Source organism: Pleurodeles waltl, chromosome 3_1, assembly GCF_031143425.1.
Source record: "Pleurodeles waltl isolate 20211129_DDA chromosome 3_1, aPleWal1.hap1.20221129, whole genome shotgun sequence".
In the NCBI taxonomy this organism is placed as follows: Eukaryota; Metazoa; Chordata; class Amphibia; order Caudata; family Salamandridae; genus Pleurodeles; species Pleurodeles waltl.
Window position 1 is genome coordinate 1,931,963,694 of NC_090440.1, and position 15,928 is coordinate 1,931,979,621.

General features: G+C 43.6%; 1 protein-coding gene across 3 annotated transcripts in view; it reads left to right on the plus strand.

The window, feature by feature from the left end:
• The window catches only part of SUPT6H (SPT6 homolog, histone chaperone and transcription elongation factor), an 893,672-nt gene that overhangs the window by 440,160 nt on the left and 437,584 nt on the right, over positions 1 to 15,928 (plus strand). For all 3 annotated transcript variants that reach the window (XM_069226188.1, XM_069226189.1, XM_069226190.1), the window contains exon 17: positions 6,561 to 6,753. In XM_069226188.1, coding sequence (XP_069082289.1) covers positions 6,561 to 6,753 — 193 coding nt within the window. The remainder of the gene's footprint in view (positions 1 to 6,560; positions 6,754 to 15,928) is intronic.

The following is a 15,928-nucleotide window of genomic DNA, read 5'->3' on the forward strand; positions in this document are numbered from 1 at the left end:
CCAGCATCTCTGACTATTATTTGTGGAGTCAGGGCTTGAGAAGCCCTGCTCTCCCTAAGTAGGACTGGAGGGGGGGAATTTCCCTCCAAGTCACTATCTTCATCCTCTGAGTTGCCATCCTCAGAGGGGTTGGCCTTTTCAAACTCTGCCAAAAGCTCCTGGAGCTGTACTTTGGTAGGTTTGGGGCCCATTGCTATTTTCTTTAGTTTACAGAGTGACCTTAGCTCTCTCATCTGTAGATGGAGGTAAGGTGTGGTGTCGAGTTCCACCACATTCACATCTGTGCTAGACATTATGCTTCTAAAAGTTGGAATACTTTTTAAGAAACTAAAACTGGTTCTAGAATCTAATTCAAACTTTTACAAACTTTTAAACTCTAAAAGAAATGCTAAACAGGATCTAACACAAGGCCCTAGCAGGTCTTTTAAGAATTTAGCAAACTTTTCAAATTGCAAAAATCAATTTCTAATGACAATTTTGGAATTTGTCGTGTGATCAGGTATTGGCTGAGTAGTCCAGCAAATGCAAAGTCTTGTACCCCACCGCTGATCCACCAATGTAGGAAGTTGGCTCTGTATGTGCTATTTCAAAGTAAGGAATAGCATGCACAGAGTCCAAGGGTTCCCCTTAGAGGTAAAATAGTGGTAAAAAGAGATAATACTAATGCTCTATTTTGTGGTAGTGTGGTCGAGCAGTAGGCTTATCCAAGGAGTAGTGTTAAGCATTTGTTGTACATACACATAGACAATAAATGAGGTACACACACTCAGAGACAAATCCAGCCAATAGGTTTTTATATAGAAAAATATCTTTTCTTAGTTTATTTTAAGAACCACAGGTTCAAATTCTACATGTAATATCTCATTCGAAAGGTATTGCAGGTAAGTACTTTAGGAACTTCAAATCATCAAAATTGCATGTATACTTTTCAAGTTATTGACAAATAGCTGTTTTAAAAGTGGACACTTAGTGCAATTTTCACAGTTCCTAGGGGAGGTAAGTATTTGTTAGTTTTACCAGGTAAGTAAGACACTTACAGGGTTCAGTTCTTGGTCCAAGGTAGCCCACCGTTGGGGGTTCAGAGCAACCCCAAAGTCACCACACCAGCAGCTCAGGGCCGGTCAGGTGCAGAGTTCAAAGTGGTGCCCAAAACACATAGGCTAGAATGGAGAGAAGGGGGTGCCCCGGTTCCGGTCTGCTTGCAGGTAAGTACCCGCGTCTTCGGAGGGCAGACCAGGGGGGTTTTGTAGGGCACCGGGGGGGACACAAGTCCACACAGAAATTTCACCCTCAGCAGCGCGGGGGCGGCCGGGTGCAGTGTAGAAACAAGCGTCGGGTTTGTAATGGAAGTCAATGGGAGATCTAGGGATCTCTTCAGCGCTGCAGGCAGGCAAGGGGGGGGTTCCTCGGGGAAACCTCCACTTGGGCAAGGGAGAGGGACTCCTGGGGGTCACTCCTCCAGTGAAAGTCCGGTCCTTCAGGTCCTGGGGGCTGCGGGTGCAGGGTCTCTCCCAGGTGTCGGGACTTAGGATTCAAAGAGTCGCGGTCAGGGGAAGCCTCGGGATTCCCTCTGCAGGCGGCGCTGTGGGGGCTCAGGGGGGACAGGTTTTTGTACTCACAGTCTTAGAGTAGTCCTGGGGTCCCTCCTGAGGTGTTGGATCGCCACCAGCCGAGTCGGGGTCGCCGGGTGCAGTGTTGCAAGTCTCACGCCTTTTGCGGGGAGCTTGCAGGGTTCTTTAAAGCTGCTGGAAACAAAGTTACAGCCTTTCTTGGAGCAGGTCCGCTGTCCTCGGGAGTTTCTTGTCTTTTCGAAGCAGGGGCAGTCCTCAGAGGATGTCGAGGTCGCTGGTCCCTTTGGAAGGCGTCGCTGGAGCAGGATCTTTGGAAGGCAGGAGACAGGCCGGTGAGTTTCTGGAGCCAAGGCAGTAGTCGTCTTCTGGTCTTCCTCTGCAGGGGTTTTCAGCTAGGCAGTCCTTCTTCTTGTAGTTGCAGGAATCTAATTTTCTAGGGTTCAGGGTAGCCCTTAAATACTAAATTTAAGGGCGTGTTTAGGTCTGGGGGGTTAGTAGCCAATGGCTACTAGCCCTGAGGGTGGGTACACCCTCTTTGTGCCTCCTCCCAAGGGGAGGGGGTCACAATCCTAACCCTATTGGGGGAATCCTCCATCTGCAAGATGGAGGATTTCTAAAAGTCAGAGTCACCTCAGCTCAGGACACCTTAGGGGCTGTCCTGACTGGCCAGTGACTCCTCCTTGTTGCTTTCTTTGTTCCCTCCAGCCTTGCCGCCAAAAGTGGGGGCCGTGGCCGGAGGGGGCGGGCAACTCCACTAAGCTGGAGTGCCCTGCTGGGCTGTGACAAAGGGGTGAGCCTTTGAGGCTCACCGCCAGGTGTCACAGCTCCTGCCTGGGGGAGGTGTTAGCATCTCCACCCAGTGCAGGCTTTGTTACTGGCCTCAGAGTGACAAAGGCACTCTCCCCATGGGGCCAGCAACATGTCTCTGGTGTGGCAGGCTGCTGGAACTAGTCAGCCTACACAGACAGTCGGTTAAGTTTCAGGGGGCACCTCTAAGGTGCCCTCTGTGGTGTATTTTACAATAAAATGTACACTGGCATCAGTGTGCATTTATTGTGCTGAGAAGTTTGATACCAAACTTCCCAGTTTTCAGTGTAGCCATTATGGTGCTGTGGAGTTCGTGTTTGACAGACTCCCAGACCATATACTCTTATGGCTACCCTGCACTTACAATGTCTAAGGTTTTGTTTAGACACTGTAGGGGTACCATGCTCATGCACTGGTACCCTCACCTATGGTATAGTGCACCCTGCCTTAGGGCTGTAAGGCCTGCTAGAGGGGTGTCTTACCTATACTGCATAGGCAGTGAGAGGCTGGCATGGCACCCTGAGGGGAGTGCCATGTCGACTTACTCGTTTTGTCCTCACTAGCACACACAAACTGGCAAGCAGTGTGTCTGTGCTGAGTGAGAGGTCTCCAGGGTGGCATAAGACATGCTGCATCCCTTAGAGACCTTCCTTGGCATCAGGGCCCTTGGTACTAGAAGTACCAGTTACAAGGGACTTATCTGGATGCCAGGGTCTGCCAATTGTGGATACAAAAGTACAGGTTAGGGAAAGAACACTGGTGCTGGGGCCTGGTTAGCAGGCCTCAGCACACTTTCAATTGTAAACATAGCATCAGCAAAGGCAAAAAGTCAGGGGGCAACCATGCCAAGGAGGCATTTCCTTACACTATTATCAAGGATCTTAAATTGTATTTGTATTTTTAATAACACTTACCTCCTCTGCTGATAATGAGACTACTGCCATAGTTTGTCGCCGGGACCAAAGGGAAAAGTGGTTATGAAGCAACCTGTCCCATGGACAAGTAGATATTTTATTAAATTTCACACCCTTGAACAAATGCTTTTAGGGGCAGGAAAGAAACTCCCTGTCTAGTTTAAGCTAAACATATTAAAATGGTGTGACAGTTTTGGAGGACAGGATCTTTTACATTCTTAGTAATTCCATGTGTGAGTTCCTACGTCCTCCTTGAGTCAGTCCAAAAAGTAATTTATGCTCAGAACCTTCAACTACATAGTTTGGCTTGCTTTGACCCACCCAGTCCTGGGAAACATCCTGAATTGTTATAAGTAACCTGTGGTCTGAGACTATAATTTTATCTGTCCCTCTACATCAATAGGCCTAAACTAAAACGATCAAGTGTGCACTTTAATTGTACTTACTTATCACCATATTAAAACCAGTGAAGGTCTAGTGACAGACTATTCATGTGTTTCCTGCAGACACGTTTCTGCCCCTTTTTTTTATTTATTTTTTTATAATTCGAGCACAAAAGCATGTTTGACCTGTTGCAAGTATTGTGGGCTTATAACCACACGCATCACTTTCACTCATTTGTGGGCTTGCCTTTCAAAAATCACTTGCTGTAATTGGTGTAAATGTTTTACGTTTGTCCTTCCTTGGGGCTTTTTTTGTCACGCCTTGCTGACTGCCCCTGTTTAATGGATTATTGCACGATTGTTGATATACTTCAGTGTGAGTGAACTATTTCTTTTCCTCTTCCCTTCATACTGATTGGCGGCCATAGCACTCACCGTACAACAAGGCACAACAGCGTGAACTCGATCAGCAGTAGTAGAGTCCTGGTCAAATTGTTTAGTTACCTAATCAGAGTCCTTTCTTGTGACTCTTCCCTTAAAACACTTGAAATTGGTGAATGCTTTATGTAAAACAGAAATCCTCAAAGCGAAAGCGGCTCCCCCAGCACAGCGAGAGAGACGATAACTACAATATTCACTGCACTCGGGAAAACTCGACCCATACTGCGTTTCAGGGCATTACTTTTACAAAACATGTTTGCTCATAACTCAGCCTGTGGTGGTCCTAGGACAATGGGACCACCGCTAAAACGTTAATGATGGCATGCTCTTTCTGGCTACATCATCTTTGGGTCCCTAAGTTAGTGGGGACCTCAAAATAATAATCCCTCCCACCATTCAGTGCCTGTTTAGGCTCTCACGGCTGCCTCTGAATATATGTAATGCTCTATGCCCCCTAGGGGCTAAATATATGGTTACACTGCATTATTTACTGCCATTTTTTTTTTGTGTGGTTATGCCCGCTATGGGCTAATTATATAGTTACATGACCATGTTTCTTACAAATTCTATTTTATTGTGGTGCTCACTAGGGGCTGTTGTGAGCATTGCAGTCATATCAATATATTAAAATATTTGTGGCACGGAAACTTGTTCCATGATGCTTTGCAGGGAATTACTTTTACAAAACGTTTTTGCTCATAACTCAACCTGTGGTGGTCCTAGACAAATGGGGACCACCTTCAAAACATTGACCACAATGTGCTCTTTCTGTCTACATCTTTAGGTCCCTACACTGTTAGTTACCACTCCAAAATAATAACCCCCTACCATCATTCATTATCGTATAAGCTTTCTCATGGCTGAAACATTTGTTTTACAGCTGGTAGGACTTATGTTTTATGGGCCTTGTTTGTAATATCATTGCACTAGTTCTGTTAGCCTTGAAAATGTGTAATGCACTATGTTCTCTAGGGCTAAATATATGGTTACACTGCATTTCTTTCTCCCATTCTTTTTTCATGTGGCTATGCTCTCTAAGGGCTAACTGTATGGCTACATGACTGTACTTTTTTCCAAATGCTATTTTTATTGTGGTGCTCACTAGGGGCTGTTTAGAGCATTGCAGTCAACATACTATAATATTCGGGGCACGAAAAACTCGCTTCATAATGCTTTACACGGCATTACTTTTGCAAAACATTTTTGCTCATAACTCAGCCTATTGTGTTCCTAGGACAATGGGACCCAAAGTAATAACCCCTCCCACCATTCAGTGTCTTTTAAACTTTCTCATAGTTACAACTTGTTTTACAACTGGGAGAAGTTTTGTTTTAAAGGCCTTGTTTGTAATATCGTTGTAGTAGGTCTGCTAACCCTAAAAACGCTCTCAGGGCGCTAACTATATCACAACACTGCATTACTTTTTCCTGTGTTTTTCTTCAGTGGGTTATCCCCTTTAGGGGTTAACATTATGGTTAGAAGTGATATTGTTATGGTGTCCTCTAGGGGCTGTTTTGAGCATTACCGTCTAATGCCAAAAGTTTATTTCTGATAAAGGTTTACATGATAAATGTACATATGTTTTAATAATCTCTCTTTAGTACAATTATGACCATAATTCAGACCAACTTAACATCCTTATTACACTATGACTGTTTGAACACTCTTGAGATGGTTGGGTGACCCTTAAAGTTCATTTCTCCTCTGTGGCTGTCTTGTGTCTTTTTTTGGAGGGAATTGTTAGACAGCCACCAACTCTGATGGTGGGGTGATGAAAGTGGTATTCTATTGGAAATAGCATGGCATATTTAAATTAGGATGCCAAATGGCAACATTTTCATTTTTTGCTGCAGATATAGGAAGAAGATAAATGGAAGTGCTTTAGTTATATGCAGAGGCACTGGAAATATATGGCAGCAAAAGAGGAAATTATGAAACCGGGTTTACTAATTTATGTGGCAAGAAACGTCCAGTTATGAACTTGCAATGCCAATAGCTCTAACTCAAGCAGACGTGGCACCTATTGCATTGTAAGTGATTGTCCTTCTAATGAGCAGTTTGTAATTTCTTTCTTTCCTCCTTGCGTTTTCTCTTTTTCTTTGAGTCTATAGTTCTGGTAAGACATTGAGTGCTTTGAGTGTAATTGACTGGCCCATGCTACATTTAATTCTCCTGTGCTTACCACTGTCTTTGCCGTTTGATTTGACTACCATTGAAGAGGGCAATGTTCAAATTGTCCAAAATCCAGCTGAATTGTAGTAGTATTGGTGTCCCTGTGACATTAGTGAGATCTACTCCCAATAGTGCCTAGTAAACATAAATCCTACATGACTCCATAAAATGGCCTTAGCCTTGAGACCTTGGAGTTTCGCAGTGGCTATGAAGATATCTTTTTATGGCAATGCCCTGATATAAACATCTGACTCTTATTTGTTCTCTAATAGTTGTGCTGACCAGACATACTTTGAGGAGATCAAGCAGTTCTATTACCGAGACGAATTCAGCCACCAGGTGCAAGAGTGGAACCGGCAGCGAACCCTGGCAATCGAACGGGCCTTGAAGCAGTTCCTCTATCCACAAATGGGCAAAGAGCTGAAGAACAAGCTTCTAATTGAGGCCAAGGAGTTTGTTATCAAGGTAGGTGCTGTATAATGAAGGATCTGGTAAGGATGTGGCCTTTGTTACAGGCTCACCCAGAGTCCACTCCAATAAAGAGGAAATAGCTTGAAACTTTCAGACGTTTTATTTCAACATGTGAAGGGTGATTGTGAATCTTTCATTTTGTGTGGTTTCTTTTCTCACAAAATTTTGAAGTGGTTAGCTTTTGGTTCTCTAGCAATTCCACTGCCAGCTAATATGCTTTTCTCAGCAAGGTATGCTTCTGCTACATGCAAGAGTCAGTGAATGTCTGCTAAGTGATGTATAGAGACATGATACTGTGGTCAGTGGTAGCCAGTGTCTGCAAAAATCTTAGTATACCAGTTATATCAAATGTGTTGTTTCTTTTTACTGTGAGAAATAACTTTTGTTGACCAGAATGTATGATGCTTGAGGGTGTCGTACAGTATATGTCCCTTGTTACTAGTTGGATGATACATTCTGATATATATATGGTAGATCCTGTTACCTCAAATAATGGACTTCTAATGTTTGGAATAAATGCATCCCCTGCTAAATTTTAGCAAGTCAGTCCTGCCAATATTTATTAAGGCAAAATAACTGGTAAATACTGAGACAATATGTAAACTATTTAAGCAGTGAAAAGTTGCACAAAAGACAATGAAGTTCCACACTAAAAAAAAAATGTGATCCTGTAAAGAAGTAAGTGAAAATAGTGTCTACAAGTACAAAGCACCAATGATAGTCTATGGGTTCGGTAGACCTGGACTAGGCGCAGTTCGAGGCCGATCTCAGTGAAGCCCAAGTCTGATATACTAAGAGGATTGGTCCTGTAGAAAGTCAAAAAGATTTATATAGTTTGAAAGCTCTAATCCAGAGAGGGACATTGTCATTTTTTAAAAAGAAAAAGTTGTTTCTCCATGGGCCATATATAAAATTTTAGCCGCTGCTATGGACTTGCTGTTTGGATACCTGTCGCAGGTTGGTCCTGCTAAGGCTCTGGAGTATTTGAGGTTTTTGTTTGGAAATGTTTTCAAGTCCAAAACAGAAAGGGACTTTGTCATTTTTTTTCAGAGTTGCTGTAGCCTTTCAGGGGAATGCTGTGGAACTGCCAGTCTGGTACTTTTAATAGGTCCCTTGGGCTCTGAAACAGAAGTCTTCAAATGTTTCCGAACGTTTACTGATACACACGCAACCACTGGAGTACACTTCTAAGACATGCCCACAGGTTCTCAGAGGAACACTTAAATACTTGCAGGGTGCCAGGCAGTCCAAGTTTCAGGAGCCACTGATCAGCTGGGAATTATTCAGAAAAGACCTCTTGCAGCTCTTAGTGTCTCTCTAGGCACACAGGAGGTCAGCCAACTGACACTTGGGGCCAACTTCTTTGCCTTGGATACAAGGGGAGGTAGGTCCAGTCCTTTAGGGCTCCTCTCTTGTCACAGACAACCGGTCCAGTCCTCATCTGTTCTTACGCTGGTATCAAAAGTGTTCTGAGGAAGGCTGGGTGAAAGCCCATCTTGTGGGGTTCATCTTGTAGGTGCTGGACACCCTAACATGCTCCTGTTCCCTCTCTGACCAGTGGAGTAAATGTTTCCAATCCCTGGTGTATCTCTGTTTTCAGTAGTTCCCGTTTGCCTTACTGCAAATAGTCCCACAGTGCACCCTATTCCCAAATTCAAAGTGAGGGAAAACATTCTGTAGAGCCTATGTCTCCATACAGAGTTGAGCAGTTCTGCATCGTAGGATCTTCACTGATGATGATAAACATAGAATATTCCTGCCTGTGCGCTGGGACCCTGGGGAATGTCTTTTAACTGTATGAAAGTCATTCTGTTGTTGGAGATGGACCTCTCATTATTAAACAGTCTGTTGGCACTCCATCAGTATATAGACAGCACAGCTTTACCAACATTGTTCTAAGGGGGGAAAACTCATTGAAAAAGTCCTTAAGACCACATTGCAGCACCTAGCTGAAGCTAAGTGCCACAGTATCTGAAACAACCTTTACCCTTCCTCTATGTAAGGACAAGATGCAGGGGAAAAAATGCCTCTTGGTTCACAGGGTTGAACATGCCTATTACATATTTTCTTTAAGATGCAAGTAGCAGCATGTACTGTACTTGTTGTTTTCTTCATAGCTCCAGTTCTTTTTTTTTTTTTTTTTTTACTTGTGCTGAGAGGATCTTAGAATTCTTCGTAACCCTTTTAACCTCAAAATTTTATTTTATTTTTTAACATCGTTTTAAATCTGCATTGAAGGGAATATTTCACTGTAAAGGCCATTTCTGTTGTGAAATTACTTCCCTATGAAATTAAAAAGACTGTCACAGACCCTTTTGCTGTCTGTTGGGTATGTCTGTCACCAACACTTTCAGTAAAGACTGCAACCTTTGTCAGAAAATGTCAAAGCATTCCCTAAAAGACAGAGAGGATCAAGCTGAGAGGGAAGGTGGAAGTCTTCAGAACTGAGGAAGAGACGAAAAAAGAAAGAAAAAAGAGGGGACTCCCTCTTCTAAAACCGTTCCTTCTCATGAAGAGTCTCCCACATAGTGAGATCTAAAGAGAGGAGGAGAAGAAACATTGTTGCCACTATTCCAAGCACTCTTGCCACACCCATATCACGATTTTGAGACCATCAGTACCCCCATGTTGCCATAGAGGAATTTGATGGGACCATTGCAGTAGATATTTCACTTATAGGCTCCCATCTTCAATGATGAATTTGCCGTTTGCACCAAATTTTTGTCATTTGGCATTGATTCTTTCAACGCTATACATCAGAGGTCTTCAAATGTTTTTGCACTGAAGCTGTCCTAAGTAAGATGTTTTCAGGACTATTTCCACCCCCAACCCTACCCCCCTCTGAAATGTATGGCAAAGATTGGGGAGCCAGGAGGGACATGGCTGATCACAGGGAGTGGGGATTATCAAATTATTTCAGGGGTGATTTTTGTTGCTCAAAATTCACAATAAAATGTAAGACTTAACAGCAAAAGCATAAAAAAAACAGAATTGAGCAGAAGCACTACTCCCCATAATTGGGATGCTGTGGGCCCCTTAAACTCCTAGACCGCAGTGCAACTGCAGCTACTGCACTAATGATTGCTTCGGCCCTGAGATGCCCCTTACTCACCATGACAGACCATCACTTCAATCTTGAAACAGGCTGTATGTCTCTTTACGAAAAGAAAAAAGCTTCCACATTTTGTCTCCCTTTTTGTAGCAAAAGAGCTCTCAGTCATAATACTAGCAAATAAAATGAGGCGCAGTGCCTCCTTCTTAAAGTAAGACATTCATAATTGTGACACAGTGGGCCCCTTATACCCCACTGCTTGGGTGCCAGTGCCACTACACGTGCTTCGCTAATGATAGCTGCTGCCTTCTGAACGAGGCTTTCTTTGCTATTTGTTTCACTTCTTTCTCTATCTGATGCCCAAATCAAGGTATCTCCTCTGATTCATCTTTTCCCTCTATAGGTATTGCTCCGAGGCCTAAGCAATTGTTGCACAGCAAGTGTGAACTGGTCACCTAATGCTAGAAAGGAAGGATAGTAAAATGGTTGTAGTTGCACAGCTGCAGCACCAATGATACCTGTAGCTCGGCTGTCTAATCTGCCTGTTCCCTGATGCCATTACTCCTAGTCCTGGTGCCAAAACATCTTATCTCCTCCAAACTCCATCTCTTCCCTCCCCCAGCCCTGCTACTTGGGTCTTGTTCAGTGCCCAGCAAGGGTGACCTGGGTCATAATGCTTGCAAGGAAAATGGGAATGGGAAAGTAGGGCAGAGTGTAGGGGCCCCTGTGATGTGAAACAGAGAGAACGATCGACTCAAGAAGAAACATGCCTTCTCACTTGGGTGCCTGCTACCTGAAAGAAATATAAAGACTGCTTTAGAGCCAGTATAGACTTTAAATCATGGAGTCTTTTCAAGCTTCATGGTGAGAAATAACTATTCTTTTTGAGAGGTAATATAGAGGTGGTATCAGCGAAGATCTGTAGCATGTCTTTTTAATGGATACTTAAAATGTTTACCCTAGATACAATCTGAATACAATGTACATTTTTAAAGCACTTGTTTTATCTTAGACACTACATTTTGTGGCAGACTAGTTTATACTGTGTAATACAATTTTCCAAAAAAATACCTCCACTGTGCCATCTGTTACATGCTTGGACCTCATAGGACTATAAATAACCAAGTCACTATTCCTCACTGAACCAATCTGGATTTCATTCTCTCTCTGGTCACACACACAAACATCCATAGTGATCACATTAAACCAATGAGCTTTCATACCTTAGAAGTACATTTGTCATCCCTCACTTAAAGCTGCATTTATTTATCATTTAAGATGTATTCCTGTTGTTTCATGCGCAGGTAACTGAAGCTAAAAACAACAAGAAAATGCAGCATGTTGTGTTCTGTTTAGCCACTCTTTTTGCACACTCGCTGACCCTGCTCTTGCCCCCATTACATTAATTATCACAGTCTCAGCACTTTTTTTGTTTCACAATTCAACGGCTGCATGTAAATGAAGACCGCCAAGAAATGCTCCAATGTTGGTTCCAGGCTATCTTCATTTACAGGTAAAAACAGAAGCCTTGCGCGTCCCTGGGAATACAGCCACGATCCCTCAGGGAGGTGCTTACCACAGTTTGAAAACCTCTGCTCTATGTAAAGGCATCTCTGCTCATTGTCGAGGAAATCCAGGTCTAGGATTTCAACATCGAAATGGATTTTGACAATATATTTGTCGAGAATTACTTCTGCAACAGTTTTTTTCATTTCTTTTTATGTTTCATCTGGCATACTGGCCCGGTCCAGGATCCAGTTAAAAAACACTTGAACTTTTGGGCCTTCCTCATGTCTCCATCTCCTCTTACGCCTCCACAGTCTGTGCCAACACAGGGTCTACTTATGTTTCCTTAGTCCTATACCTGTATCTCGGGCAATTTAGAACTAGAACGACGTCACCTGTATCACAAGTGTCACCTCTCACAGTCCTGACTAGAGGAGAAGGTGGCAGTCCCCATTGTTCTTGCCTGCAACCTCAAGGTCTCATTCCACAGACTCATTTATGTCTGGCACACCTAAATCTCTGGTGGCAATACCAGTCAGAACATTTGTTGATGACGTTCTAACGTTTCAAAATGTCCTGATGAGAGGAGCCTTGAAGTTAAACATCCCATTCGGAGGCTCTGCAAACTGTAGTCTCCTTTATCATTTATATGTTGCAACACAGATCTTCTCCAAGAAATAACCTACTGTTGATCTCAGGTTTTGCGGAATTATCTGAGGAAAAACTCTTATCACCACCATTGGTAATCAGTAGGCTTTCCAGAAAATACAAACCAGAAAAAGATCCTATATACCTTAGGCATAAACCCCAACCTGATTCTGTCACAGTGTCCGCAGTCAGAAAAATTCATGCTTCTGCACCTGAAACATCACTCCCACCAAAGAAGGAGAGTAAGAGACTAGACGCTGTGTGAAGAAGAACTAGGTGTCAACAGCTATGGCTTTTAAAACGTCAAGTGCCTCGGCACTGTTAGACAGATAGGACACAACGTTTTGAAAGCCTCTTCTGACTTTCTCATATGACCTGTTTAAGGGGAGACAAGAAGATTTCTTGTAAATCATCCAGAAAGGACAAGCAGTATCCAACCAATACATCTGCACTGCAATAAATTCAGCACTAAATTCATACTTCTCTACATCGAGCCTCTTGGCTCAGATTAACAAAAACCAGAAGCTCCGTTAAATATCATGAATTTACTGATTAGTAGAGCAATTCTGGTTGTTCCTCACACAAGTGAGGAAATGGGACTCAAGAATCTGGAACTATAAAAGGGGTTGGTTTGGAGGAAAAGAAAACAAAATACAGGTCTCCATAATCGAGTGATTCCAAACACCACCCTGGAGAGAGGATTCTGTTTCGCTCAGTGGCAGTCTTTTTCACAACCCCAAGTCCGAAACAAAAAAAACCTACTCGATAACATCTTAGTACTGATATTGGAAGAGAACAAAAGCATCAACAAAAACCGAGATTGTATTCAAAACCTTGCTCACAGTCAAAACAATAAGAACCACTCATTTTTTATCTATTTACCCACTCCAGCGGGAGGGTGTGTAACAGGCCGTCTGACAGACTGCAAAAATGATGTGTGCAGACAAATGGGTCCTACAAATAATACGATCAGACTCCGTTTTTCAGTTCTAATCTCTGCCTCCATAATTGCCACGAAAATTCCAACTACACCTTTTGAATCATGAAGCAAAATTCCTCCTCCAAAAGAGCATAACAGAACTGGTCCTTCCTCTCAAAAGAAGAAAAGGTATCTATTGCAGACATTTTTTGGTTCCCAATAAAGGTCACTGTTCTGGATCTAAGACAGGCAAACACATGGATCAGAAAGGAAAGACTGAAAATGCTAGCATTGCATCAAATCTATCAACAGATCATGAAAGGAGATAGCATGTGCTCTGTGGCTTTGCAGGATGCATATGTCTGCATTCCTGTAGTAGCGAAACACAGAGTTCCTCAGGTTCATAGTTGGCAATCCCTATTTTCAATAGAAGGTCTTAACACTTGATCCGAAATTTGCTCTGAGAGCCTTCTTGAAATGCTTGTCAGTAATAGTCCCCTATCCTTGAAGGAAAATAATCTACATGTATCCTTAATTGGACGACTGGTTGATCAAAGTACCATCTGCACATCAAACACAGATAGACTTCAACAGAGCAGCAAATTGTTTTATCGCCTGTGCTACAACTTAGAAAAAAACAACATAGTTACCAGTACAAATACTCAATTATTTAGGAGCAACTCTAAGTACAAAAATGGGAGAAGTGTGTTCGGAGGAGAGAGGGTCTGTCATTTTGCTACTTAAACCGTTTCTAACATCTCATCAGATATCCTCCCTTTTGTGGTCAGTAGCATCTTGTATTTACCTAATGTCCAATGCACATCTCTACATGAGAACCCTACAACAATGCCTAGAGGATCAGTTGTCTCAATGGAAAGACAGCTGGGAGGACAGACTGAGTCTTTCTAATCAGGCAAGACAGTCTCTAAAATGGTGGTGTTGCAACCGGAATCTCTTTAAAGGATTACCTATCCAACAAGAATTACCAAACTATTTTCATGTATGCCTCTCTGGCAGGATGGAAGCTTTTTTTTTTTCTTCAAACTCTAACCAGGAACTATGGTCTGAGAAACATTTTTACGACATAAATGTACTAGAAATGAAAGCAGTCCATTTAGCCCTCAGACCGACCTACCATCATTGGGAATGAACAGAATCTTAGTCCAAACAGTCAACAGCGCAACAATGCATTACCTCAACAAACAAGGAGGCACCAGATCCAGAATTCTGTCACTCGTATCGTAATCAGAAGGACATTGGTTACTAGCAAGAGGATTATGAGTCAAAAACAATTCAACGCAGGATTGCAGAATTGTGAAGCCGACCTTGTAGTCAGGTGTTTTCATGAAAATCACAGTATTTATATAGCTATGTTCACTGTCAAACTTGACATGCACCGGTTACCTGCTTTTTTTTTTCTTGCAGAGAAAAAAGTGTTTAGGATACTGTTAGACATACCTTTATCTAGGTGCTGCAATGTGGTGCTAAGGTCTTGATAAATGGGGCTTTCCCCCTTGTAGGAAGCTGGCTCTGCATTTACAATATCAGAATGAGATATAGTGTGCACAGAGTGCAGGGGATCCCCAAGAGGCTTGACAGAGGCAATAATAGATTATACTAATGCTCTATTTGTGGGAATGTGGTCGAGCAGTTAGGCTTATCAGAGGGTAGTGTTAAGCATTTGTTGTACGCACACAAGCAATAGAAGAAACACACTCAATGACTTCACTCCAGACTAACAGAAGTTTACATAGAAAAATATATTTTTGTTACTTTCTTACTAGAACCACAAGACTCGGTTCAGAAGTAAATACTGTTGCAGGTAGGTACTTGGCATAGACATCAATGTAACTTTGTTTCACTTTAGTCAAGTAAACAGTTAAGAAAATAGAGAATATCTATTTTAAAAGTGGACGCTGCATTTTCTGAACAGTTCCTGGAGGAAGAAAATAAAGTACAGTTTTGGAGGTAAGTACGCGTCTTACAGTTCCAAACCCTGGGTTATAGGTAGTCCACCGTTTGAGGTTCAAGTCAACCCCAAACACCAACCACCAGCAACACTGGGCTGGCCGGGTGCAGAGGTCAAAGTTGAGCAATTTTAACGTGGGCTCCTGTGGAGACGGGGGGGGGGGGGTACTTGGAATTCGGTCTACCGGCAGGTAAGTACCCGTGGCTCAGAGGGCGGACCAGGGGGAATTAGAGGAGCACTGGAGGGGCCCCAAGTAGGCACCAATCCCACACCCTCAGCGGCACTGGGACGGCCGGTTGCAGGGTGCAAACAGTGTGTCTGGTTTCCAGTGAAACTCTGAGGCGACCCTGGGGTTCACTCAGGCGCTGCAGGCGGGGTCCAGGGGGAGGGGGAGGTGTCTTGGGCACACCACCAGTCGGACAGGGAAGAGGGCCGTCTGTTGATCGTCGCTGCACCGGGTGTCGATTTCTCCAAGGCCTGGGGGCTGCGGGTGCAGTGGGTCCTTTGGCGTCTGTTATCTTCGTCCAGGGCAGTCGCGGTCAGGGGGATCCTCTGGATTCCCTCTGCAGGCGTCTTCGTGGAGGGGTGAAGAGGTCAACCCAGGGTGGGCACTTGGTCGCTGTCACCTGGGGGTCCTCTCTGGTCGATTGGGCCACCTGGACTCTGGCAGTGGGCGTCGGGTGCAGAGTGGTTAGGACTCACGTTTCTGGAATGAGGTGGGAGTCCTTCAGAAGAGGTTTCTTCGTCTGTTCTTCTTTGGAAAGAGCCGCTGTCCACAGGAGTTCTTGATCCTCTGTGATGCAGGCAGTCCTCTGGAGGTTTTTTAGAGGTCACTGGACCTGCAGGATGTGTCGCTTTTCTTCTGCAGGTTCTTTGAAGCAGGAGACAGGCCGGTAGGGCTGGGGCCAAGTCAGTTGTTGTTTCCTTTCCTTCTCTGCTGGGGTTTCAGCTATGCAGTCCTTCTTTTGGGGGGCATCCGGAATCTGACTAGCTTTGTTCAGGGAGCCCTTAAATACAAGATTTAGGGGTGTTTTTAGGAGTCTGAGGGCATTAGCCAATGGCTGCTGTCCCTGAG